This window comes from Ictalurus punctatus, chromosome 18 (assembly GCF_001660625.3).
Source record: "Ictalurus punctatus breed USDA103 chromosome 18, Coco_2.0, whole genome shotgun sequence".
NCBI classification, from domain to species: domain Eukaryota; kingdom Metazoa; phylum Chordata; class Actinopteri; order Siluriformes; family Ictaluridae; genus Ictalurus; species Ictalurus punctatus.
The window spans coordinates 25044885-25071949 of NC_030433.2; the positions used below are offsets into that span (position 1 = coordinate 25044885).

The 27065-nt window shown below is 42.6% G+C and overlaps 1 protein-coding gene across 2 annotated transcripts; it reads left to right on the forward strand.

The window, feature by feature from the left end:
• Positions 1-1149: 1149 nt before the first annotated feature.
• Positions 1150-23554, forward strand: rbm27 (RNA binding motif protein 27). 2 transcript variants are annotated; one of them, XM_017493349.3, is made up of 21 exons: positions 1150-1443; positions 2029-2147; positions 3220-3350; positions 5522-5619; positions 7310-7506; positions 7836-8111; positions 9428-9655; positions 11008-11184; positions 13565-13711; positions 13890-14031; positions 14861-15014; positions 15297-15500; positions 15762-15890; positions 16037-16162; positions 16254-16328; positions 20176-20349; positions 20530-20634; positions 21141-21338; positions 21417-21500; positions 21661-21780; positions 22085-23554. In XM_017493349.3, exons 1-21 carry the CDS (start codon positions 1385-1387, stop codon positions 22172-22174), a joined length of 3033 nt encoding a protein of 1010 aa, XP_017348838.1. In that variant the 5' UTR covers positions 1150-1384; the 3' UTR covers positions 22175-23554. The 2 variants fall into 2 exon arrangements, with proteins under 2 accessions (XP_017348838.1, XP_017348839.1); XM_017493350.3 differs by lacking the exon at positions 11008-11184 and having other exon boundaries at positions 22085-23553.
• The last annotated feature ends 3511 nt before the right edge of the window (positions 23555-27065 follow it).

Consider the following 27065-nt stretch of genomic DNA (forward strand, 5'->3'; position numbering starts at 1 on the left):
AGAGTAGGCGGGGCGATGCGGCTGTGTTGCTTCTTTATCGCCACCTAGTGACTGAAAGTTTTTAACCCTTTAAACTCTTTAAAATATAAATAAATAAACAAATAAAAAATCACGGACCCCTCAGTACAGATTTACATTTTTATTAATAAACCACTCAAACTATTTCGATTAGGCGCATTATTTAAAGAGTACAATAGTATTTGTTCAACTGGCTTCCTGTGTTTACTAAAATCCTGGTTATTCTTACCAAGGTCTGGTGGACTTTAAAAAACACATTTAAGATTAAATCTGAAATAAATATTAAAGAACTTAATATTGAATATTATTTTACATTTTGTAAAAGTGGGTGGTCTTCAATATATATGTATTAATACATGGGTATCTGTATGAAAAAACATATTCAAATTAAAATTTTACATTTTATTGGTCACACACAACACCATACACAGTATGAACTGCTTTTTCCGACTGTCTCTGACATAACAATAGAATCTACATAAACCAGGTAGAAAAGGAAAATATTCTTTTCCTTTTCTACCTCTGGGTTATGTAGATTCTATTTTTTTTTATGTCAGTTTAAAATATATAAATATATATATAAGATAGGTTGCAGCAACAGTATTGAGTGTGTGTGTGTGTGTGTGTGTGTGTGTGTGTGTGTTTCACTATTCGTAATTTGTGTTTTCCATGTGTCCTGTATGTCAGAGGTTTCTGGGACGATTCAGAGTAAGAACTTCACTGTACTGTGTAACAGACTGTTTCCTGTGTATATGTAACATATGACAATAAACTCTTGAATCCTGACTCTAATAAAGTACAGATATGTGCATTTATTTGTGCAGTATAATGCTGTGCGACACCAGGCTGAGGTATATAGAAAAACTAACCATTAAGGTATTCATAAACAATTATTACATTTCATGTTATAAATCGATAAAATACTGCAATTACTAAAAGAGAATCTGCTGTGGTAATTGTTGTTCATAACGGAGTTAATATGGTTATATTGAAATGTCCCAAAATGTGCTGAGTGTCGTGAAATAAAACGCATGCGCAGTATAGCGTCGTAAAATGTGCGCGGTACAGCCTGGGACTCGAATACTCCCGCACTAAACAGTACGTGACGTTGGTGCGCAGCTGTTAGTGCGCTAGTGTGCGTTTTTCGTACGCGGTGATTGGCTCGCTGCGGTGTCAGTGATGTTAGCATGTTAGCTTGTCAGTGATGCTAGCGCTTGTGTTTGAACGTAAAGCAGCTCGCCTTGCCGTGCAGAGGGGTTTATCCAAGGCCTAAACCCGAGCTGTAACGTTACTTTAATGACGATGAAATCCGCAAGATCTCAGCAGAAACTCTACATTTAGTCCGCGCTGTTCTGAGCTCGACACGATGATTATAGATAATGTGGACGCGCTGAAGTCGTGGCTGGCCAAACTACTTGAGCCGATGTGAGTGTAGTGGGGTTACTCTGTGGAGTGACATTTTAAGCTCTTATTAGCACTTGCTAGCACGTATTAGCTCGCTAATCTGTTAGCATGCTAACTACCCACGGGCTCGTTTTTAAGTTGGTTAAAATGTGAACACAGCTCTTATCGCGGCTGTGGGATATCTGTCACTTGTCGAGCAGTTTTCCTGAGCACCCCTGCCTCGGTGTGCACTTTTCCTTAGCTAGATGCTAACTCTGTTATGCTATGCTAAGCTAAGCTAAGCGTGGGCTTTATGAGGACTGTCCAGCAGTGGTTTATTCACAGCATAGTGATTACTTTCACTTTGTCCAGGCCAGAGAGAGGTAGAGAGGGGTTTGTTTATATTTATGCTTATGTTTATTAGGAGTGTTTAGGAGTGAGAGAATGAAGCAGTGAGCAGCTCAGCTCTTCAGAAATACCCAGGTCTGAAGTTTGCTTGCTGCTGGTGACTTGTCCATGGTGCAGGATTTATTCACCTGATTCAAATCCACTGGGCGTTGTGGTGTTCAACACAAAATAAACAGATGCTGGAAATATGAAAATAAAGCCCTGTTTTCTTTTTTGCAGATGTGATGCGGACCCTTCTGCTTTGGCAAACTACGTTGTTGCTTTGGTGAAAAAGGACAAATCTGAGAAGGAGCTGCGGGCGTTATGTGCTGACCAGCTGGACGTCTTCCTGCAGAAAGGTAACGCTGACGTAAACCACACCTGCACTCGGGTTTGCGTTCAGCGACTTATACACTGGATAAATTCACCTGGATCTTTTAGACTTAAAGCTAAATCTCTACTGAAATCAGGAACTGATGCTTATTCTGAACATCTTTCCAACACGCAGCACTACATGACTCTATAATAATATACAGTTTTTTATATATATATATATATATATATATATATATATATATATATATATATATATATATATATAATCGCACTATCTGGTGTCACACAGATGAGGACTGGTTCTCTTCTTAGTCTGGTTCCGCTCGAGGTTTCTTCCTCAAGGAGTTTTTCCTCTGGTTTGCTCATTATTGGACAGTTATAGATGAATGTAAAATGAAATGGGCTAAACGTTGATACAGGTGAGAAACTCCCGGCAAACTGTTTGAAATTGGGAACTCCGTGTTAATAAAACGGCTTTGCAGTTCTGTGTAATTTCACTCGTCTGTTCCTCCTAATGCTTCTGTCTCGCAGTGAAAACATTACTGAGTAACGTCCTACTGGTGTGTGAGATCTTCTCTCTTCAGTTATTAGTAGGTTCGAGCTCACTGAGTAAAACTGATGGTTTGAAGTGAGGTTGGAGTAGAGCTGGGTGTGGTGATGATGATATAATGTTGATATCCTGATAAATTATCTCACTAAACGCTTCTGAGATTTGGCAGCTTTATCCGGTGACGTCTTTTTATCATTTTTTTAACAGCAGTGACAAACTGATTAGCGACTCCTGATTTGCTATTCAGATTTTGTACTGAGTTGTTAAGATCGTAAGATGTATATTTTATTTATTAGAATTTATAAAAAACTATTAGAATCCAGTTTAAAGTAATAAAAATTTTTTGGACATAAAATAGTTTTCCGTAGTTGGATGAAAGATTTATTTATTTATTTATTTGTCAAATCGCTCAGTCCTGGTTTCCACAGTGAAGGGAAAAGCTCGCTTCATCTCTTTACTCTGTACAACACCTGACTTAAAGGTTTAGGTTTTAAAATAAATGTTTATTCTCTCTTTTATTCTCATACATCCCTTGTTCCTGACAGAAACCACTGACTTTGTGGAGAAACTCTTTGAATGTCTCACCACCAAAAACTACCTGGGAAATCCACCTGTTAAAGAACTTCCTAAAGAGGAGACGAAAGCTCAAGCTCCAAAACCTGCTGAAACAGAAGAGGTGACGTTTCTACTCTCATTATTATTAGTTTTATTGCAATTCTGATCTTTTTTTATTCTCAAAATGATTACAAACAACTTCAAAACCTCTCCTCGTGCTGTTGCTGGAGATCAGAATCTAACAACCCTGTTAGAGAGGAGTTACAGCAGGAAAACAAGAGAAAAACACCTCTCTAACAGGGGTTTAAACCGAGTACACACACACACACACACACGATTTTAGCCTCGTTCTCCCAGAATAATTTTGGAGCTCAGTTCAGTGTGGAGTTTCTCTCAGAGGTGCCGATATTTTCAAGCATGTTTGTTTATCTGAGAGATGAATAGTGTAGTGTTTGAGCTGCTCTGTGACTCACAGCTCGAACATCACTGAGAAACAGCCAATGGGAGTTCGAGATGGAATCAGGTTCATTTCCTGTCCTGTGCAGCGGTAGCTCAGTGGTAAAGACGTTGGAACACTGATCGGAGTTTAAACCCCAGCACTGCAGCGCCCCTGAGCGAGGCCCTTAACCCTCAACTGCTCAGGTGTATAAATCAGATAAATGTAAGTCGCTCTGGATAAGGGCGTCTGCCAAATGCCCTAAATGTAAACGAATCCACATCATCTCTGTTAGTGTTTCAGAGCGACGGCAAAATACAATTATAAATGTTTTTTAGTCAAACCCAAATGGTCATTAGGAAGAGCAAAAATAAAAAAAACAAACACGACGTGATTCTGACAGAATAAAAGCGGTTTCTCCCTCCAGGATTACGCAATCGCAGGAATGAGCGCAAAATCAAGGAAACGCCGCGATATTCGGAGGAGCTGCAATTTCTCAGTTACCGCAGATTCGGCCTGAAACGCATCATGTGACATCATCACGGCGCACATTTTGCCAAATCCCGCTTCGATTCACGTGCGTCAAACGTGAGTTCAGCTAAAAGATCTCGTTTACCAACAAACATCACTGTGAAAGAGTACGCTGAACTATTTAGTGCGACTGCGTTTGCTGCAACAAAAAAAAAGTTTGCAGCAAAATCACACGATCACAAAAAACCCCCCAAAATCCTGTACGGACCGATTAATTTTCACTGCACCTCCAGTTCTCTTTGCAGAACAGACGATCCTCACTGATCTCCACAAACACCCTTCCTTCTTTCTGAACAAAGTGAACAAGTGATGTTTGAGAGGTGTAGTGTGCGTGTGTGTGTGTGAGAGAGACAGGTGATGTTTGAGAGGTGTAGTGTGTGTGTGTGAGAGAGAGAGAGACCGGTGATGTTTGAGAGGTGTAGTGTGTGTGTGTGTGTGTGAGAGAGAGACCGGTGATGTTTGAGAGGTGTAGTGTGTGTGTGTGTGTGTGTGAGAAAGAGAGACAGGTGATGTTTGAGAGGTGTAGTGTGTGTGTGTGTGTGTGTGTGTGTGTGTGTGTGAGTGAGTGAGAGAGTGAGAGAGACAGGTGATGTTTGAGAGGTGTAGTGTGTGTGTGTGTGTGTGTGTGTGTGTGTGTGAGTGAGAGAGACAGGTGATGTTTGAGAGGTGTAGTGTGTGTGTGTGTGAGTGAGAGAGACAGGTGATGTTTGAGAGGTGTAGTGTGTGTGTGTGTGTGTGTGTGTGTGTGAGAGAGACAGGTGATGTTTGAGAGGTGTAGTGTGTGTGTGTGAGAGAGAGACCGGTGATGTTTGAGAGGTGTAGTGTGTGTGTGTGTGTGTGTGTGTGTGTGTGTGTGTGTGTGTGTGAGAGAGAGACCGGTGATGTTTGAGAGGTGTAGTGTGTGTGTGTGTGTGAGAGAGAGACAGGTGATGTTTGAGAGGTGTAGTGTGTGTGTGTGTGTGTGTGTGTGTGTGTGTGAGTGAGAGAGACAGGTGATGTTTGAGAGGTGTAGTGTGTGTGTGTGTGTGTGTGTGTGTGTGAGTGAGAGAGACAGGTGATGTTTGAGAGGTGTAGTGTGTGTGTGTGTGTGTGTGAGAGAGAGAGACAGGTGATGTTTGAGAGGTGTAGTGTGTGTGTGTGTGTGTGTGAGAGAGAGAGAGACAGGTGATGTTTGAGAGAGATGTGTGTGCGCACTGGATATTTAGACAGGTTGTGATGAGAATGTTTTTGATGGAGATTTTGCAGCGCTTCTGTTTCTCACTCTGGAGAAATGCATCTGTTAAATACTGTAAATGTAAATATTAAATACTTTCACATCGCCTCAGATTCCAGTCGTTCTTCAGACGGGTCACGTGGAGGATGAGAAGGAAAGCAGAAGAAGACGAAGTCCACTGAGGAATCGTTCAGACTTTAATGAATCAAGGTAAATATCTCTCTCGTCTCCACGCTGCTGGATGTCTATTGATGAATCTTCCATTAAACACCTGATTATTTTTTTCTGACTCGCACTGTGTTTGTTATTGGTCCTGATCTTCTGAAGCAGAGTGTGGAGAATTAAATAATAGTAAACAGGACGGGATGTTTATGAACTGTTCTGCTTTTCTCTGTGGGGTTTATCCGGGGCGTGTCCGATATCCGGGGCGTGTCTTTAATCACAGTACAGTGATGGAGATCATTAATCATAGGGTTATAGCTTTTAAATGACCGAGTGCGCTTTAAAGTGATGCCATGATGGTCCTTGTTAATGATAACTCTAGTTAAACCACCGTAAGTTTTGGGGCGGCCCAAATTAATATTGGCACCCTTGGTAAATATGAGCAAAGTAGGCTGTGAAAAATTGTCTATTGTTTAATATTTTGATCTTTTGTTCAAAAACTTCAAAAATACTCAGCTCTCATCGAGATCAAACAATTACAGACACAACACAGGTTTATTTTATATATATATATATATATATATATATATATATATATATATATATATATATATATATATATATATATATATATATATATATATATATATATATATATATATATATATAATCTCTGTGTGCAACAAAGAGAGCTTTTTGTTCGGAGAACAATTGAATATTTATGAAGTTGCTGTCCTGCGTGAGGGTGTGTGTATTTGCACACACTCCTGTTCCTGCATGCGCACGGACTCCTGGTGGTAGAAAAGTGTACAAGTGTAAAAACTCTGTTTATGAGGAGCTTCATCACACTTCTTGTCGGTGTTCTCAGTATAAATGACTGTAATTACTGACTCACAGCAAGGTGCACACAGGTGAGCAGGACGACATCTAAAGTGAAGTCGTGTGAAAGGTGCAGCTGAAGATGATTATGGTGATGACTTGCTTGTTTCCCATCTGTAATTACGACAGTAGAACGATAAAATACACACATGAAACACGAGAAGCCATCAAATAAAAATGCTCTTTTTTCTGTTTAATATAAAATGCTCCACTGCCTTACGCCTCCATCTGGTGGAGACCGAGGTCATGCTGGGTATAAAAGGAAACGCTGACATAAACAGTAAACTGAATAAATGTGTGCTCGGTGACTCTAGGTATCTGCTAAAGCTAGCAGCGTCGCAATATGTGCGTTTGGCATCATGTGCCATCGTCTGGGAAACAGCTTATACGTCCGGTTAGTAAAAAAACTGCTCGTGTTCCATTTGAGGTGATATTACCTTTCTAAACTTCATACACTAGACTGTAGAGTACGAGAAGTAATGTAGTGAGCGAATATACCGTGCGCAGACCAAGTAATCCATAATGAGATTCGTTGACATCAATTTTTCTAATAGATTATTATTGGTTTTATCGATTAGTTGTTTCAGTTCTACGGTGAAGTTCATCTTCTTAGAAATTTGAACATAGTCCGTGTTGTTCATCAGAAAGCAGTACCATGAGCAGGCTGCTCGTTCCTTCGGCTGGTTCTCACACACAGAACTGCAACTTGTTCCCCACACACACGCGCTGCTAAACGAGACCCCTGATCGTTTCCTGCTGTGTGTGTTCACGTTACTCAGTACGACATCAGACATGATTCAGATATCAGCTGTAGCTAATTTACACGTGCACCACTTATTTTGTGCACGTGTTACACCAGGAATCGGGACGAGCGGCGGAGAGACGAGCGCAGACGGCGGGAGCCTGAGCGTCACGGGAAGAGCGGCGAGATGTACCGAGAGAGAGAACGGGAACGAGAGAGGAACGAGCGGAGGAGAGCGAGCTCACGAGGACGCAGTCGGAGTCGCAGTCGCAGCAGCAGCAGAGGGAAGAGCCGAGACCGAGAACAGAGACGAGGTGAGCGACGATCGGAGACCTGAAACTGCGTTTAATTCCTAAACCACAGAGGGTCAGACACACACTGTATTACAGCTGTTTCACACCTTTTTAATTCCATATTAATGCAGAGTATTATTATTCTTCTGATTAGGGTTATTTTTACATTTTTTTCCCTTATATCAGCTGTATGTGTGTAGTTGTTTAATAATGTTTATATTATTACAGAAGAAAATCAGTCTGTAAAACACTGAAGGAAGGATTTTTTTTTAGTCAAGTGCTGATTCATAATTATGGCTTTGTGTTTGTGTCTGTATTAACAGTATTTATAAAAAAAACTCTTTCCACAGAACACAGGTCCAAATTCGAGCCGGAGCGGAAAGAGCCGGAGCCGTACACGCCGTTATCCTCAGGTCCCTTAGGCAAACCTCAGCCACCGCCGCCGCAGCTGCCTCTGCTCCCGCTGCCCCACCCTCGCTCGCCGTTTCCCCCCTCGGGCAGTCCCAGCATCCCCAGCGCCGTAACGGCTCACCTGCCCGACAGCACCACCGAGAACTGGGCTGCTTACTTTAACCACGGCGAGGGCAAGAGCGGCACGCTGAAACACCGCTGCCGGGATTACGACGGTAAGCATTGCACTTTAAATCGTCCTCGCTTTCCTGAGCCAATCGGGTTTATAACGAGGTGATGAATATTTAATGAGGTGATTATGCAAGTCGACTGATCTCCATTAATGTGTTAAAGTGAAAGATAAAGTATTTGAGATCAAGGCTTTCTTTATTTTCTTGAAATTATAGTTTTAGTTCTTCTGACACCTTTTTAAGTGTTTTAACTGTTCAGTGTTTCAGTTCTTATTCTCCATTTTACAAATGAAATGTTATTTATAGTAAATCATCTTACACTTTCATTCACGGTACACTTCTGAGATATTATTTTTCGTATACAACAATTAAAAAAATGTATTATTAATTTTTTTGCTTAAAATAAACAAATGTATCATTAGTAACAGTTTTTAAATATAGCCCTGCGGTATTGTTGGCTGTTTGTGTCGACACACATGCAGTAGAAATGACTATAATATTAATATATTAAATGACTATAATAATGTAATATTTCTGTCACATGACCCAGCTCAGTTAATACAGTGTAGATTAGAATCTTTTACATACTGAAGTGTTCTTAATTGGTCGTCTGAAGGTCGTGTAAAGAACTGACACACCCTGAATTAACCCTGATTGGCCGAGTTGTTTTCAGAGCGAAGTGAAGAGTCTGATGTTCATTTTATTTTATTTACATTTTGCTCATTTGCCTGAAGCTTTTATCCAAATCAGTTTACAGTCGAGACGCGAGACTGACTGAGCAGATCAGGGTTACTAACCCAACTGTGGTTGTGCTTTGGGATTTAAACTCATGACTTGCGCTGCTCGTGTGTGTGTGTGTGTGTGTGTGTTGGCTCAGTGATGAATCTGTCCTTGCTAATGCCCGCTGCTGAAGGTTTTCGTGGTGGTAATACCTCCAGGGCCGCGTCTCAGTCAGCGCTGGGTTCAGAGGGATTTGACTAAAACAGTAGTGTGTATATTTACCCTGCGGTCTCTCAGGAGCTTGTTCACACCGCTGGGAGACGACTGAAATGATCTGATGAGGGAATGAGATTGTCTAAGTAGGGCGTGTGGAGGAATAATTGCTATACGCTGAGCTCGTTAAACACACACCGTAGTTGTGTTTTTAATCTGTAATGTAAACCTAGTCTAAAATCTACACTGTTCTGTCACACATCAGTTAGCTGTTAAAGTTTACATCAGGGTTTTTTTTTTTCAAATATATAATATAATATAATATAATATTCTTAGTTTGGATATTCAGTTAATAAATGAATAATTTAATTTCCTTACCTGTAAAACCAACCTTTTAAATTTATATATATATATATTTTTTCCTCCAGAGAAAGGATTCTGTGTCCGCGGTGACCTTTGTCCTTTCGACCATGGCAACGACCCTCTGATCGTGGACGACGTCGCCCTGCCCACGATGATTCCCTTCCCTCCCCCCGGCATGCCCCCCGCACGCATGCCCCCTCCCATGCCCCCCATGCCCGAGCCCCTCCCCATCATGCCCATGCCGATACCTCCCCATGGACAGCCCCCGCCTCCAGGCATCTACCCCATGGCAGGTGAGTTCACAGGTACTGGATTGGTTCTGGTTCTGGAATTTTCTTTCTAGAGTTTCTTTAGTTCTTTCTTTTTAAGAAGTTTCTTGAAAATTTTTTATAATTGTATCAGACGTTTTACGTTTCAGTTTGTCTCTCTTTACGTATCCAGGAAAACGTTGCTGATATTTACCTTGATGTAAATTTTGTTTTATTTAATAACGTGGGCCGCGCCGTGCCGTTTTGGACCCGAGTGACATTAACGGTAATGACGTAGTGTAATGGTGTACTGACATACTGTTCGGTACAGTAGTATGCAGTTGGGTACGCTGACCCAAGTGACCCAGAACTTGTGATGTGCATGTCGGTGTACCTGTCACAGTTCCTGAGCACCAGGTGAAAGAGCCAAACCGCTCGGCTGTGCTGCTGAACTGTTTCACCACAGAACATCTCCCGTCACCAGCAGGCTAACGTAACGACTCCCTCGCTAAACAGCTTCACAGCTGGCTAAGGATACACACTCCACAACACCATCGACTGTCATTCACTCACTTTACACCAAATTATACAACAAATAACTACCTTACCTGTTAATCAGGAACAAAGCTAACACACAATCACAGTGAAATCCTTTGTCGTCTTTGCTGTTTTAGTTCTAGTGTTTGCACTGATAAACATTTATTATTAAATTGGGCATTTGTCTTCAGACATAAAAAATTAACTGCCCTAAAATTCTCAGTCCAGTTTGTTCTGACGCTGCTGTGGTGCGTAGCTTAGCTTAGCGTAGTGTAGCGTGATCCTTCTGCAGTTAAACCCACTAAAGATGTAAGTGTATAAATGTATAATGTCACACTGAAGGTTTACAGGAGCAGCAGTTCCATGTGCCAGTGATTTACGACCAAAAAACAGATTTCAAAATAAGTGTTGATTTCTTATTAGATATTGGATATTTATTCTGTCTTTGTATTGTTTTCTGGTATTTCACAGATCTGAGCTCTCCGCAGTTATCAAGAGCAAACACGCATTTATTTTCCATCTCCCCCTTTACACATGACTTTATTCCCACATTTTGCACAATCGATCCCGTTACACACACATTAGCGTACGTTACGTGATAAATCTCGGACTTCTTTCGTTGGCGCGTGATGAAGTTTGATGTTTTGAGTTAAAGTCGGGTCGTGTGTAACTTGAACTGAGGGTCACGCTGACGTACACAACATAGTTTTTTTTTTTTTTATTGGCATAATTTTGGAATATTTCAGAAACACTAGCATTTATTATTTCTTCTCAAATGTCTTCAACAAAGTCTTCAGCTGCAGCGCACACTACTGTGCTGAAGAGAAATGTGATGCAGTTTACCATTTTGTCCCGTTTAGGACCACCTCTAATCCCATCCAGTGGGATAGAGACTCCGCCCCATGCACGGACGAGCACCTCCTCCCCTCTGGCTCCGCCCGGAGTAAACCCACCTCCACCTCCTCCTCCTCCACCTCCTCCTTCTTCCTCTGCTATTTCTTCTGCTTCTCTACATCCTCAGTACACTCTGTCTGAATGTAAGCCGCTGCCGCCGTCTCTTTCATCCTCTGCAGTGGTTTTAACTTTCAGCTTTTAAAAGATCGTTTAGACAGAATTCGGGTAGCTCCCGTTGTGGACACTCGGTAGGACAGGTTATTACCTCAATTTGACCTGGAGCTACAACTTCAACAACAACTAGCAAGAATTTCTTCACAGGCTAAACTATTTTACACCTCGGCACAGTTGATTTCTCAGATCACAAGGAGTTGATTAATTTTCTGTAACAGCAGCTTGGACAGTCGTTCCAGCTGTGATCTCAATCACAGGTTTATTTTAATGCGCTCGATCTAATACGTTATCGTTCTATAGTAACAACTCGTTCACAGGGACGTGTACAGCGGACACTCCACATAATCTAGCGCTAATAATAAACTGAATTTAAAAAATCTGAGTTAAACAAAGAAAATCATGATATGATGTTTTCTGGAAGGAGTCTCCAGTGTCAGCACTGTGTAACAGAGGTGAAGCTGTAACTTTAAGTTTTCAACATCTTCAGGACAGAGGAGTTTACACTTCTGTACTCTTTCTCACTAACACGAGTTGTGTTTTTATTTATTTATTTTTGGCTTATTAGCTTTGAGAGAGAGAGAACTAACTTGTCATTTGGATGTTCCACAACATTAAATGTGACAATTAATGGATAAAAGGCGTGTCATTCAGTAATATATTTAAAACAAATATATATTATGTATATTAGGGATGCACCGAAATGAAAATTCTTGGCTGAAACCGAATATAATGAAAAACTTGGCCGAATACCGAACACGTTTTTTTGTGTTTTTTCCATTTATTTTACCCTTTTTTTCACCATTGCATAAATTAAATAGTCAAAATGTGCTTTTTACTATTTTGTCTTGCTTTTCAAAGAAAAAAATCAATTACAAAAACTATCATTTCAAAATATTTAACACTGAACATTTTTCTTTTCATCCAGCAGGCATAGGCTACCAATAAGGCACAATATTAAATAACTTTAAACAACTTTAAATAATTAAATTAGTAAAACAAAAATATTTTGATGTGGTCATCTTTGAGCCCCACTTGAATAGCTGATGTTAGGCCTATAACTGACTGCTGAAAGAATGTAACACACTGTAGCCCACAACAAAAAAGTGTATTGACGAGTGCGATAAATGGTTCTATTGGGTTCTATAGGGCTGATGATATTAGGGATATATACTGCTCGCGTCCCTGTACACCTCGCCGAGTATTATAGTAGATATAGTATAGTTAAATACGTTGTTAATGTTACGTTCCCTTAAATAAATACATCTTTACCTGCTTCCGTACTCTACTCCCTTACGTCTCGTGACGTGACTGAATACTCCGGAACAGAAACGAAACAAACGCACATGTCCACAGTAAACAATGTCACGGTTGTCAACATCCGAAGAGTATGCGCTCGTGCACGTAGCTTGTGCGTGTGCGCGCCCCCTCATCTCTGAGCCCGCTGCCGGAAGTGAAGGTCGTGAAATTCGCCCATCTCATTCTGGTTGCTAGGCTATTTGGCGCATCATCAAACACGTCACAGTTATTCGGCCGAACACCGAAAGAGCTTTTTTTGTTTTTTGTTTTGTTTTTTTGCTATTTTTGGGCGAATAATTTCGGTTGCCGAACATTTGGTGCACCCCTAAAATAAATAAATAGCTATATGTATGTATGTATGTATGTATGTATGTATGTATATGTGTGTGTGTGTGTGTGTGTGTGTATATATATATATATATATATATAAATAATTTTTATTTATATATATAATGTGTGTTTATTATTTAATGACATTGTACTACAGTGTACTAAAGTTGTTGTTTATTCATATTTTGTAATTCATATGAAACTGGTATAAAAGTCCATTACCCTCGATAGAGAGAGTTCAGTGTAATACTCACTTGGCCATTTAATGATCTTTTTGCTGTAACAGTCTGGGGGGGACTCATTTACTTCATTATAACAAGACCCCCAGTGTGTTTTGTCCCAGTACATGTAGCGCAGCTAAACTAGCATCGCAAAAGCACACAGATGTTCAGTGTGATGTGTTGGATTGCTCAAATATAAATTATATAAATTATAAATGGCATAAAATTAATAGAGCAGATTAAGCTTTCATGCTGCAGGGGGATTAAATGTGTGTATACCTATATGTCTACATACTGTATGGTTTATATGTTGACTGTAAATAGTGTAATTACAGGCTTTGCCCAGTAGGTGCTGGTGTTGCAGCATGATAGCTTTAGTTTTAAGGCTATATCAAACAGCTTTTTTAAAAATATTAATTTAAAGCTGAATTGAGAACTGTTGATGTACAAATAGTAGACATCATTAATTAATCATTTGGCTTATTTTTGTTTGACTCCACAGACAGCTACGATCCTGAAGCGTATAATCCAGAATCTCCGGCCATCACCGGGACGGGCCGAGTACAGTACCGACAATTTATTCCTCGCATTCAGACCCAGAGACCCAACTTGATCGGTCTCACGTCAGGAGACACACAGAGCTCCCGAGGTATCCTGCGGTTCTCTTTTCTGTGTCTGATTGTTTATTTTAATACATTTTGAACTAGACTGATAAAGTAACTGTTCTGAAACCTTCCCTTACACACACTGTACATCTCTGAGTATACACACAGCTCTGTTAAAGTGTACTAACTATAAGAAAAAGTAATAATTTTGTGTATGTTTAGCTGCTAATATAGTAATCCAGACTGATCCGTCGATAACCAACGCCACGAGCGGTGAGGTGAGACACGGCATGGAGCTCGACAGCAGGAAGAGATCACTGGAGTCTGCAGATGGGCCTCAGGCCAAAAAGCCCTGGACAGACAAGTAAATATTTATTACTTTAGAATTAAAGTTAAGGAGTCAATTGTGTGACGCTGGATAACATTCTCTCCTCCATCACTCGCCACATCCGTTTTTAGGTAACAGATAATAATAATAATAATAATAATAATAATAATAGTAGTAGTAGTAGTAATAGTATGTGGTGTTTCATGTAAAACAGCAATTTTCTAGTCACTTTATCTGCTTACAGAGAAAAAGTCTACTCAACCCGATCCGTTCAGGGCTTCAGTTTCTACACGTATTTGTTCCAGCCGTGAACCACACGGTCCGATCTCACTAATGAGATCCTTCACCAAGAACGAAACCTAATTCTTCAGATGAGACTCTGTGGTTCATGGCTGGAGCAAATGCCAGATCACACTGAGGCCCAGGAACAGTTAAGGGTGTGTGTGTGTGTGTGTGTGTGTGTGTGTGTGTGTGTGTTCTACACCATGAGCTTAACAGCCATGCTCAAAAACGCCTTAGACATTCTTTAACATGGAGGAAATTATGTTGAATAATTTGCAAATAAATATATAAAATAAATCAACGAAAATAAAGATACACAAATGATTTAAAAACAGAAGTTTAATTGGTTCTAAATTAGAGAGAATGGGTAGTTTACTCCACCTGCATTTACATGTAATGTGGCATGTATTTGAACCAGATTCATTGATTTGTGTATTTTATTTTGTAATATTTCAGACTGGTACAGTTCAGTGTGTGTTTATTTCAGCTCATGTTCAAACAATTAAATTAAAACACAATTTAAACTATTTTCTGCTTTCAATACGCTTCGTTATGTATTCATTTTTGTTTCTCTTATTTGTAGGCAAAATTTCAACAATCAGCACAAGCCGGCCTTCCCCAAGAAGAACCACTACGTCAACACCAAACTGGAAGTCCGCAGAATTCCCCGAGATCTCAACAACATCACCAAACTAAACGAACATTTCAGCAAGTTTGGGACCATCGTGAATATCCAGGTGCACGTTTAAGTTAAACAGCTTTACTTCCTCCAGTACAGTTTCGTTCCTGACACATAAGTGGACATTGTTTATAGGTGACTTGTTTGAATGTTTTGAGGTTTGGATTAAATCCAGTCAAGCAAGACAAAAACTGCAAGAACGCAGTAATAAAATATAGCAGCTTTGTTAACTGTTTTTTTGATGATTTGATTTAATCATTATGATTCACAGACCTCTGAGGTTTCTGCTGTCATGTTAAAGAGAAGTGTGTGTGTGTGTGCGCGCATGGTATTGGGTCAGGTGGTGTTTGGTGGCGACCCGGAGGCGGCTCTGATCCAGTACACGGCCAACGAGGAGGCGCGGAGGGCGATCTCTAGCACCGAGGCGGTGCTCAATAACCGCTTTATTAGAGTGTACTGGCACAGAGAGAACACGACGCAGAACCAGGAGCAGAACACCAACCAGAGCACCACCCTCGGCACACAGATACCCCCTGTCCATAAGGTCAGCAGGGCAAAAGGGAGTGCGATTGTGTGGCTGTGTATGAGAGAGAGAGAATTGCTCTATAATTACTGAATTCTGTTACAAAGAAATACCTTGAAGTGCTTCGTAAAATCAGCACCGCATCTTATTTATTTGAATATAATAGCGTAAGAAGACAAATAAAAACAAAGTGTTAGAAGTTTCTTTGTTCAAAAGTGTATTTCTACATGTTTAGTGTTCGTTAAAATGGAGAATAAAGCTGCCTGAATTCTTTATCTTCAGGTCATTAATAAGCCACACACACCCGGGTCCTATGTGCTGAATAAGAGCTTCCCAAAACAGCAGAGTAGCTCCGGGACCGGACCTACAGCCAGTCTTGACCCGCTCAGTCCCGCTCCAGAGTCCTCATCGGTAAGAGACATGAAGATACTGTAGATCCCACACACTGACAGTAAAACTACATTTCTCTCATTCTGCATGTTCACTGTGATTGAGCCTGTGTGCTGTGTCCTGGGGGTTTGATATAAATGTGTGTGTGATGTGTTTTATGTTTAAAGGCAGTCGCTCCAGCTTCTGCACTACAGAAAGGACTTTACTCACGCACAGCATTTAAACTCCTCCCAAAGGGTCTGGGGAAAACGGCCAAAGCCCTTGAGGATCAGGATGTTCTGAAAAAGAAGCAGGTGAGCGTTTCCTTTGGCGGTGTACGGCAAGAGCGGAGGTATGACTTCCTGTTTCGGACGCTTTAATCTTCTCCTCTCTGTTCTCCTTTAGGAGGCGCTGAAGCTGCAGCAGGATATGAGGAAAAAGAAACGAGAGATGCTGGAAAAACAGATAGAGTATCAAAAAGTAAGATGGTTTCTCTCTCTGTCTGTCTTTCTCTCTCTTCTCCCTCTCTCTCTCTCACTCCCCCCCCTCCCCCCAATTTGTACAGACAAATGAGAAAATAACTACAGAAATAAATAAGTAGAAACGGATGTACACACATTTACCACTACATTCAGAAACACTAGTACCGAGGCTCATAGAACCCTGAAAGGGAAAAAATAAAGAAAAATACCCATACATATGTATATATGCATTTGTGTGTGTGTGCAGCTCTCTCTGTGCTCCCCAGTAGGTGGAGCAGTGTGTGGGGATGTGAGAGGAAGTTAAAGTTGGGGATGAGTTTGTTGATGTTGGTGAAGAATGGGGTTAGAATGTGGTTGTATTTAGTGAATTCAGTGAGGAATTGCAGATCTGTCTCTATTATATTTAGTGTACACTGGCACAGTCTCTGCTCTCGGGGCAGCAGGACTGTCTGTGTGGCCCGTCTCCATGGCCAAGCGGTGCTGAGTCTATACTTCATCAAGGTGTTTTTCAGTGTTGGATCAGTGACCTGAGATCAGATCTGTGTTCAGGGCCAAATAATCAACAGGGCAAGTAGTTTACTTTCAATATTTGTGTGATTTGGTTCATTCTGATTGGGTTTACAAAATTCTTCTGTTTCTGAGTCTTTATTGTGTTGGCGGTGTTCGGGTGCGTGTTGGAGCTGCGCGAGTGTGTGTTGGCGGGGTGTGTGAGGTGTTTGGGGTGTGTGTGTGTGTTGGCGGTGTGTGTGTTGGCGGTGTGTGTGTTGGCGGAGTGTGTGTGTGTGTTGGCGGAGTGTGTGTGTGTTGGCGGAGTGTGTGTGTGTTGGCTGTGTGTGTGTGTGTGTTGGCGGAGTGTGTGTGTGTTGGCGGAGTGTGTGTGTGTTGGCGGAGTGTGTGTGTGTTGGCGGAGTGTGTGTGTGTTGGCGGAGTGTGTGTGTGTTGGCGGGGTGTGTGTGTGTTGGCGGGGTGTGTGTGTGTTGGCGGGGTGTGTGTGTGTTGGCGGAGTGTGTGTGTGTGGCGGAGTGTGTGTGTGTTGGCGGGGTGTGTGTGTGTTGGCGGGGTGTGTGTGTGTTGGCGGAGTGTGTGTGTGTGGCGGAGTGTGTGTGTGTTGGCGGGGTGTGTGTGTGTTGGCGGGGTGTGTGTGTGTTGGCGGAGTGTGTGTGTGTTGGCGGAGTGTGTGTGTGTGGGCGGAGTGTGTGTGTGTGGGCGGAGTGTGTGTGTGTGGGCGGAGTGTGTGTGTGTGGGCGGAGTGTGTGTGTGTGGGCGGAGTGTGTGTGTGTGGGCGGAGTGTGTGTGTGTGGGCGGAGTGTGTGTGTGTGGGCGGAGTGTGTGTGTGTGGGCGGAGTGTGTTGGCGGAGTGTGTTGGCGGTGTGTGTGTGTGTTGGCTGTGTGTGTGTGTTGGCGGTATGTGTGTGAGTGTGTGTGAGTGTGTGTTGGCGGTATGTGTGTGTGTGTGTGTGTGTGTGTGTGTGTGTGTTGGCGGTATGTGTGTGTGTGTTGGCGGTATGTGTGTGAGTGTGTGTGAGTGTGTGTTGGCGGTATGTGTGTGTGTGTGTGTGTGTGTGTGTGTTGGCGGTATGTGTGTGTGTGTTGGCGGTATGTGTGTGTGTGTTGGCGGTATGTGTGTGTGTGTGTGTTGGCGGTATGTGTGTGTGTGTGTGTGTTGGCGGTATGTGTGTGTGTGTGTGTGTTGGCGGTATGTGTGTGTGTGTGTGTTGGCGGTATGTGTGTGTGTGTGTGTGTTGGCGGTATGTGTGTGTGTGTGTGTGTGTGTTGGCGGTGTGTGTGTGTGTGTGTGTTGGCGGTGTGTGTGTGTGTGTGTGTTGGCGGTGTGTGTGTGTGTGTGTGTGTGTGTGTTGGCGGTGTGTGTGTGTGTGTGTGTGTGTGTGTTGGCGGTGTGTGTGTGTGTGTGTGTGTGTGTGTGTGTGTGTTGGCGGTGTGTGTGTGTGTGTGTGTGTGTGTGTGTGTGTGTGTGTTGGCGGTAGGTATGTGTGTGTGTGTTGGCGGTAGGTATGTGTGTGTGTGTTGGCGGTAGGTGTGTGTGTGTGTTGGCGGTAGGTGTGTGTGTGTGTGTTGGGGGTGTGTGTGTTGGCGGTGTGTGGGCGGTGTGTGTTGGCGGTGTGTTGGCGGTGTGTTGGTGGTGTGTTGGCGGTGTGTGGGCGGTGTGTGTGGGCGGTGTGTGTGTGTGTGTGTTGGCGGTGTGTGTGTGTGTGTTGGCGGTGTGTGTGTGTGTGTTGGCGGTATGTGTGTGTGTGTGTGTTGGCGGTATGTGTGTGTGTGTGTGTTGGCGGTATGTGTGTGTGTGTGTGTTGGCGGTATGTGTGTGTGTGTGTGTTGGCGGTATGTGTGTGTGTGTGTGTTGGCGGTATGTGTGTGTGTGTGTGTTGGCGGTATGTGTGTGTGTGTGTGTTGGCGGTATGTGTGTGTGTGTTGGCGGTATGTGTGTGTGTGTGTGTGTGTGTGTGTTGGCGGTATGTGTGTGTGTGTGTGTTGGCGGTATGTGTGTGTGTGTGTGTGTGTGTTGGCGGTGTGTGTGTGTGTGTTGGCGGTGTGTGTGTGTGTGTGTGTTGGCGGTGTGTGTGTGTGTGTGTTGGCGGTGTGTGTGTGTGTGTGTTGGCGGTGTGTGTGTGTGTGTTGGCGGTGTGTGTGTTGGCGGTGTGTGTGTGTGTGTGTGTGTGTGTTGGCGGTGTGTATGTGTGTGTGTTGGCGGTAGGTATGTGTGTGTGTGTTGGCGGTAGGTGTGTGTGTGTGTTGGCGGTAGGTGTGTGTGTGTGTGTTGGGGGTGTGTGTGTTGGCGGTGTGTTGGCGGTGTGTTGGCGGTGTGTTGGCGGTGTGTTGGCGGTGTGTTGGCGGTGTGTTGGCGGTGTGTGTGGGCGGTGTGTGTGGGCGGTGTGTGTTGGCGGTGTGTGTGTGTGTGTTGGCGGTGTGTGTGTGTGTGTTGGCGGTGTGTGTGTGTGTGTTGGCGGTGTGTGTGTGAGTGTGTTGGCGGTGTGTGTGTGTTGGCGGTGTGTGTGTGTTGGCGGTGTGTGTGTGTTGGCGGTGTGTGTGTGTTGGCGGTGTGTGTGTGTTGGCGGTGTGTGTGTGTTGGCGGTGTGTGTGTGTTGGCGGTGTGTGTGTGTTGGCGGTGTGTGTGTGTTGGCGGTGTGTGTGTGTGTGTTGGCGGTGTGTGTGTGTGTGTGTTGGCGGTGTGTGTGTGTGTGTTGGCGGTGTATGTGTGTGTTGGCGGTGTGTGTGTGTGTGTGTTGGCGGTGTATGTGTGTGTTGGCGGTGTGTGTGTGAGTGTGTGTTGGTAGTGGGGTTGTAGTGCAGTGACTCAGGAGCAGTTGGAGCGGGGGACAGGTGTTTTTGCTCTTGGTTCTGCAGAGTTTATAATGAGCCGTGTAGAATGTGTAAGTTCAGTGTAGATCGGGATTGTTGAACGGAGATTCTCAGGATTTCTGAGCTAAAAAGATGATTACAGTTAGTGTTGGTGTTCTGCTACCAGCCAATTTCTCTGATCTTTAACAACGCTAACCTTCTGGAACATTTCCCTCAACAAACTCAAACCCAGAGAACTTTATACTGTTTGACTGAATATTTATCAGAATGTTGATGAATTTTCTGTAAACGCAGCTCAGGTTGCAGTGCAGCTGTTTCAGATGACAGGTTTGTATTAATGTGAACTAAATAAGGGAATATAGAGGAGCGTTGAAGCTGTTCTGGTGGCTCGTTGTGAACTTAAGACACTTAATGCTGATTAATTTCCTTTAATTTTCACACAATCTTTTATTTAGTGAAATAAAGACTACAGTAAATTCTGCTTTGGAGCTGCAGCTAAATCTCTGAACTGTATTTGTTGTTTTTAGGTGTTAATAAATCGCCTGGAGAAGAATCGTGGAATGAAGCCAGAGGAGCGAGCAAACATTATGAAGACCTTGAAGGAGCTCACAGAGAAGATCTCTCAGCTGAAGAACGAGATCAGCAATAGTAACGTCTCCCAGGCCACCGGCAACGCAGCTCAGCCCAAAACCAAAACTGACGTAAGACGATCATACACATGTGTAGCATGCAGCTCTGAGAGCATTCACGTGTTCACTGTGTGTGTTGTGGGGGGGGGGGTGCGATTGGAATTATTACTGGATGTTTGTACGTTCATCTGACAGTTAAGATCTGAGAGAGTTGAGTTATTATAAACACTTATAAGTTATTTTGATGTGAAGGCACAGAAGGAGCTGCTGGATGCAGAGTTGGACTTCCACAAAAAGTTGACCACAGGAGAGGACACTACAGACCTGAAGAGGAGACTGGGTCAGCTGCAGGTTGAGGTGAGCCGCCATCTTGTCACCTACTTGTTATCTACCATGCTAAACACCTCACTGGGTTAGGGTTTAAATAACACTTCACCTAGAGGTAAAGATACAGAAACACCTGACTGAATTTCTGAGTTTGGAGCAAAAACAAGAAGATTCTTGTGCCGCCATCAGATTCCTTTCCAGATCCCATGTAGAAGTGGAAAAAAAATGTAATCTTGGCGGACTGTTTGTATGTATGTGTGTGTGTTTATTGTGCACTGTGCTGTTAGGTTAAATAATCTTTAAATATATACATATATCAAAATGTAACTTTTATAAGATGGACATGATGAGGAATCTGTGGAGATTGAGAACTCGATCGCTGCTCAGCTTCTATTACACCCTCACGTCATGGGCACGTCGACCCTCACGTACACTTCAGCTCTAATCCACCTAAATCACACGTTCTGCGTCACGTCATTTTCCTCTCCGTGTACCATCAAGAAGTCTTTTCTTATTCCCCATGTCCTCTCCCGCAGGCGAAACGGTTAGGGCTGTTACCCGGAGGCCGAGCTAAGCTGCTTCCGAGCGCGAGTCGAGGCCGGGGCCGAGGCAGAGGAAGGAGTGGAAGAGGCAGAGGAGCTCCCGGCCACATGGTGGTAGATCACCGTCCTCGCACCCTCGCCATCCTGGGAGTCACGCAGGAGGAGAAGGAAGAGCTGATGCCGCACTTTGTGGTGAGAAGTACAGCTTTAGGTGGATGAGAGAATACGAGTTGACTTTCATCGTTAATCACACCTGCTTTCGTCTCTCAGAAATTCGGAGAGGTTGAGGAGCTTCGTGACCAGGACGCTACCAGCGTAGTGATGACCTTCAAAACTCGCAGTGAAGCAGAGAATGTAATGTCACTGTTCCTCTTTTTACTCACGCATGATTTATTTAGGGATTATATCGTTAGATTAACGTGTGTAATGCTCAGTTGGTTACATGAATCTGTTTAATAAATGCTTTTACACGTTGATTTTTATTAACGAAGCGTTACATTTTGTTTATTTACAGGCTGCAAATCAAGGGGCGAAGTTCAAAGGGCGGATTCTACAAATCTCCTGGTACAAACCCAAAACCCCGTCTGTCACCACTGAGCCTGAAGAAGAGGAGTCAAAGGAAGAGATGAATGCGGTAAGACTTGGTCATAACACACACACACACGCACGCACACATGCGCACACACGCACGCGCGCGCACACACACACACACACACATACACACACAGAGGTAGGTAACTCACTGAAACAGTTAAACCTTCAATGCCATTTATTAAACTGTGTGTGTGTGTATCAGGGCTCTAAACACCACCAGAGCCACGAGTGCCCCTCGAAAAACTATATTTTTTAGTACAAGTGCTTAATAATAATAATAATAATAATAATGATGATGATGATAATAATAATAATAATGCTGGATTGCTGTTGTGTTTTTGCAGGAATCAGTGAGCCCTTTCTTGCTGCCGGAGGAAGAAGAGGAAGACGACGATGAAGATGATGATTATGAGAGTCGCTCATGGAGGCGATGAGACGTTATTACTCTTTTTCATTGTGTAAAGTTAAGCCTTTTTAAGAAGCTTATTTAAGTCCGTAAATCATTTTGTTTTCAAAACTGGTTTCCAGTATTTTTAGAGTTTAAGAGAAGAGGACGACGGTGTGATGGACAGATGCTCGGTGAGGGATGGTCTAGATGAATGTGAGGTATTTAGAAGGAACGTGTTAGTTTTACTCTAAACCCTCAGCGTCATTTACTAAACTCTCACTTTTGCTGAGACAGAAATGGAATTAACTTTAATTGAATATTGTTTCACTGTGATTGAGCTGACATCAGTAATACTTCTGTGACTACTGTGAAGATTTCTGCCCAAAACACACCGGGAGAGGGAGAGACAGGGAGATAATCCAATATAACCCTAACACTTTTATTGTTATTCCTCTATCTTCCAGATTTGTGGTATCACTTGATGTAAATATGATCTCGGTAGGGTGTGTGTGTGTGTGTGTGTGTGTGTGTGTGTGAGAGAGAGAGAGAGAGAGAGAGAGAGAGAACATGTTCACTTTTGTCTTTCCCTCTGAGTTGTGTTTATTCATCTGAAACCAAAAAGAGCTTTGGATTGCAGTGTAAAAGATAATATTATTCTTTGCAAAGAAAATGTAACCGGTGTTTTAAGTGTTAACAATTTGATTTGTATATCTTTTTTTTTTTTTTTTTTTTTTTGCCTTACTCTAATTGCGGACAGCTAACTTTTTACAAGATTTCTGATTATTTTTTTTGTACATTTTGTAAATGGTTGCAATAGTAATGACTGTTTGCGTAATTATTTTAGCCATTAGAACGAATGGCACAAAGTTCAGATCGTTCACTCGCAAGAGTGCTTAGGTTTTTTTTTGTTTTTGTTTTTAAACTTGTAAAATATAAAATTGCTGCATATAGAGATTAGGAAATTTAGGTATTAGAAGTCAAATCTTCTATTTTGCTTTTGGAAAGTCTCTCAGATTTAGGATTGTCAGTTAAATTTCAAGACCCTGATAAAGATCTTTATTGTTTGTTTGCGTAACTGTGCTCCTACACCATGGTTGTGTAAAACGTTTACTGTAAACTGGATTTGAACTTTATTATTGTTTATATATTTGAGGCTTGATTAGATGTATTTTTCTTTTTTTCTGCCTGTAAAAATGGATTTCAAACACTCACAGTTACTTATTAATAAAGGTAAAGGAATGGGGGAAATCAATCCAAGAATAATAATAATTAAAAAAAAATTTAATTGGCTCAAATATGAAACCACTAAAAACAAAAAGGAGGAAAAAGAAGAAGAAAAAAGATTTGATAATCCATTCCAAGAATAACCTTCTGAAAATGTTGTCCAGTGTGTTCTTTCATGCTTTTTAACTGTCACTCTGCTGTTGGTCGGTGGTGGTGGTGGTGGTGGTGTCTCCAGTCAGGTAGGAGGAACGGGTAGGAGCCAGCCTCTTCAGTCAACAGGTTCTAACATGCTGATGTGCTTTTTTGATTAAAGCCCTGTGGTTCTCTCACTGACACGAGGTTGGGGTTTGGGGTTTAGTCTCAAGCTCAACATAGTTCTGAGATTCCTTCATTCTTACAGCTGCTAAAGGGCTTCATCATTGCAGTTGTGGATAAAAGCCCAAGCAACCTATCGAATGCGGGAACTGCACGTAATCGAGCCGTTTGAACGGAGTGGTAGGAGAGATGATGTCCACCACATGTTGGGGCGACAGGGTCACTAGCGTTCTCAAAGAATCAAGTGTCTCAACAATGAATTGTGTGGTCTGCTTTGGTATTAGGGATTGTTCTCAGTTCATCATGAGACCAAGTGCTGTAATGTAGTCGAGGAGGATGGATGTGACCCAGATGGCCTGCTACTTGGTGCACGGGAACCCATCATCCCAGTATGGCAGTGCCCTTCTGTTTCTGGCCATCAGAGGCAACATGGCTGCCTGCGTGCATCGTGTGAACACACAGCTGGAGGGTAGGACTGCAAAACCAAACCAAAATAAATCTGTGTTCCTGAGCGATGAAGACAAGACACATATATCTTGTCTTCATGCTTTATGTACAAACAACAAGAAAGATTTAATAATCAGATGAGGGCATTGTCCTTTTGAACTAATAAATATGTGGAGTAAAACCCTCTGCTCTGACCGTGGGCTCTGACCATCTCTCGACTGTACTTCTGCTTCTGTTAGGATTCAAGCTCCAAAGATTTATTTGGCATGCGCTCATTCATAGCAGGTACAAGAGGAAACAAACTTCCTGGAACAATGAAACCATGTGATGGATTTGGGAATTGGTCAGACGCTGAGGTCTGAAGACTACAGCAGAGATAAAGCTGTATATAACTAACTCAGTTTTGTCATTAGAACACGCTGAACTAATGAAACCACTGCAAGTGAAGAATCCTCTTTCATTTGACCATAAAGTATCCTTCACGTCCCTCGTGGATGGGTTCCGCCGAGCGTTTCGTGGTGGGCCGCGTCAGACACTGACTGAGAAATCTAGCAATCCAATCTGGTCGTTAATTCTCTTCAACTGAAATCCAGGACTGTATGAGAATTTTTAACTGAAAGTATTCAGGTGATTGATTCAGGTGAATGATGTTCATTAAGTATTCTACATTTGATGAGCATCATTTTAAGGTAATATTGGTGAGGAAGATAACACATTTTATTTCTCTCGCACTTGGGATCATTTAAGGTTTCTGACTGTGTAGTGTACACCGACTGCCTGTTTATATCACTAATATATATATATATTATGAACTAAGATCTCGTTTTTAGGATAATCAAATGTATGAACCCTAAGAATGGAAGAAAATGACAACAATGTGTTTTTAAACCCTTTAAAGTCTCAGGTTATTTTTCATCTTGAGTTATATTAAAAAAATTTGAATTATTCAATAACTTCAAAGAAACTTGACTAAAAAAAATGCAGTTAAAACAGTGAGGAATTTATCTCTGACGTTAGACAGAATCAAAGATTTGCTGAAACAAAAATATTAAGCTGCCGTGTGCTGCTGAGTTTGATGTTGGAGTGTAAAGCTTCATCCTGACATTCAAATGGTGATGAATAATGCATTAACATCTCTTACTTTGGGAAGTCGAGTGGAAAACACTCAAAGTCTATTTGATTTAACGCAATTGCAGTTGACTTCCACATGGGACAGAATGTCAACCACCATCACTCCACATTCCCTCATCCTGCAGCTCCCAGCTCTCAGAAAGACCAGAAAAGTCTTCATCTAAATGGAAATGGAAGAACACAACGACTGCTCTGTGGAGAAAAGCTATAACACATCAAACACCCAGCAGACTCCTGATACACCTCACCAAAACAAATTAAGAAAAGACATCAGCTAAAATCAGCACCATGTTATAAAATCCTCTGAGTAAAGTAGATGATAATAACATAGATGAATAACGTACAGTATCTCACAAAAGTGAGTACACCCCTCACATGTGTAAATATTTGATGATATCTTTTCATGTGACAACACTGAAGAAATGACACTGTGCTACAGTGTAAAGTAGTGAGTGTACAGGTTGTGTAACTGTAAATTTGCTGTCCCCTCAAAATAACTCAACACACAGACATTAATGTCTAAACGGCTGGCAACAAATGTGAGTACACCCCTAAGTGAAAATGTCCAAATTGGGCCCAATTAGCCATTTTCCCTCCCCGGTGTCATGTGACTTGTTAGTGTTACAAGGTCTCAGGTGTGAATGGGGAGCAGGTGTGTTAAATTTGGTGTCATCGCTCTCACACTCCCTCATACTGGTCACTGGAAGTTCAACATGGCACCTCATGGCAAAGAACTCTCTGAGGATCTGAAAAAAAGAATTGTTGCTCTACATAAAGATGGCCTAGGCTATAAGAAGATTGCCAAGACCCTGACACTGAGCTGCAGCACGGTGGCCGAGACCATACAGCGGTTTAACAGGACAGGTTCCACTCAGAACAGGCCTCGTCATGGTCCACCAAAGAAGTCGAGTGCACGCGCTCAGCGTCATATCTAGAGGTTGTGTTTGGGAAATAGACGTATGAGTGCTGCCAGCATTGCTGCAGAGGTTGAAGGGGTGGGGGGTCAGCCTGTCAGTGCTCAGACCATACGCCGCACGCTGCATCAAATTGGTCTGCATGGCTGTCGTCCCAGAAGGAAGCCTCTTCTAAAGATGATGCACAAGAAAGCCCGTAAACAGTTTGCTGAAGACAAACAGACTAAGGACATGGATTACTGGAACCATGTCCTGTGGTCTGATGAGACCAAGATAAACTTATTTGGTTCAGATGGTGTCAAGCGTGTGTGGCGGCAACCAGGTGAGGAGTACAAAGACGAGTGTGTCTTGCCTACAGTCAAGCATGGTGGTGGGAGAGTCATGGTCTGGGGCTGCATGAGTGCTGCCGGCACTGGGGAGCTACAGTTCATTGAGGGAACCATGAATGCCAAGATGTACTGTGACATACTGAAGCAGAGCATGATCAGTATGCAGTATTTCAGTATGATAATGACCCCAAACACACCTCCAAGACGACCACTGTCTTGCTAAAGAAGCTGAGGGTGAAGGTGATGGACTGGCCAAGCATGTCTCCAGACCTAAACCCTGTTGAGCATCTGTGGGGCATCCTCAAATGGAAGGTGGAGGAGCACAAGGTCTCTAACATCCACCAGCTCCGTGATGTCGTCATTGAGGAGTGGAAGAGGACTCCAGTGGCAACCTGTGAAGCTCTGGTGAACTCCATGCCCAAGAGGGGTAAGGCAGTGCTGGAAAATAATGGTGGCCAAACAAAATATTGACACTTTGGGCCCAATTTGGACATTTTCACTTAGGGGTGTACTCGCTTTTGTTGCCAGCGGTTTAGACATTAATGGCTGTGTGTTGAGTTATTTTGAGGGGACGGCA

Excerpts from the sequence above, each read along its gene's own strand:
- rbm27 (XM_017493349.3), top strand. The coding sequence starts at position 1,385 with ATGATTATAGATAATGTGGACGCGCTGAAGTCGTGGCTGGCCAAACTA. Across the intron at positions 9,656-11,007 it reads AGGCATCTACCCCATGGCAG|GACCACCTCTAATCCCATCC; the intron begins GTGAGTTCACAG and ends TGTCCCGTTTAG. Across the intron at positions 15,015-15,296 it reads GGACCATCGTGAATATCCAG|GTGGTGTTTGGTGGCGACCC; the intron begins GTGCACGTTTAA and ends GTATTGGGTCAG.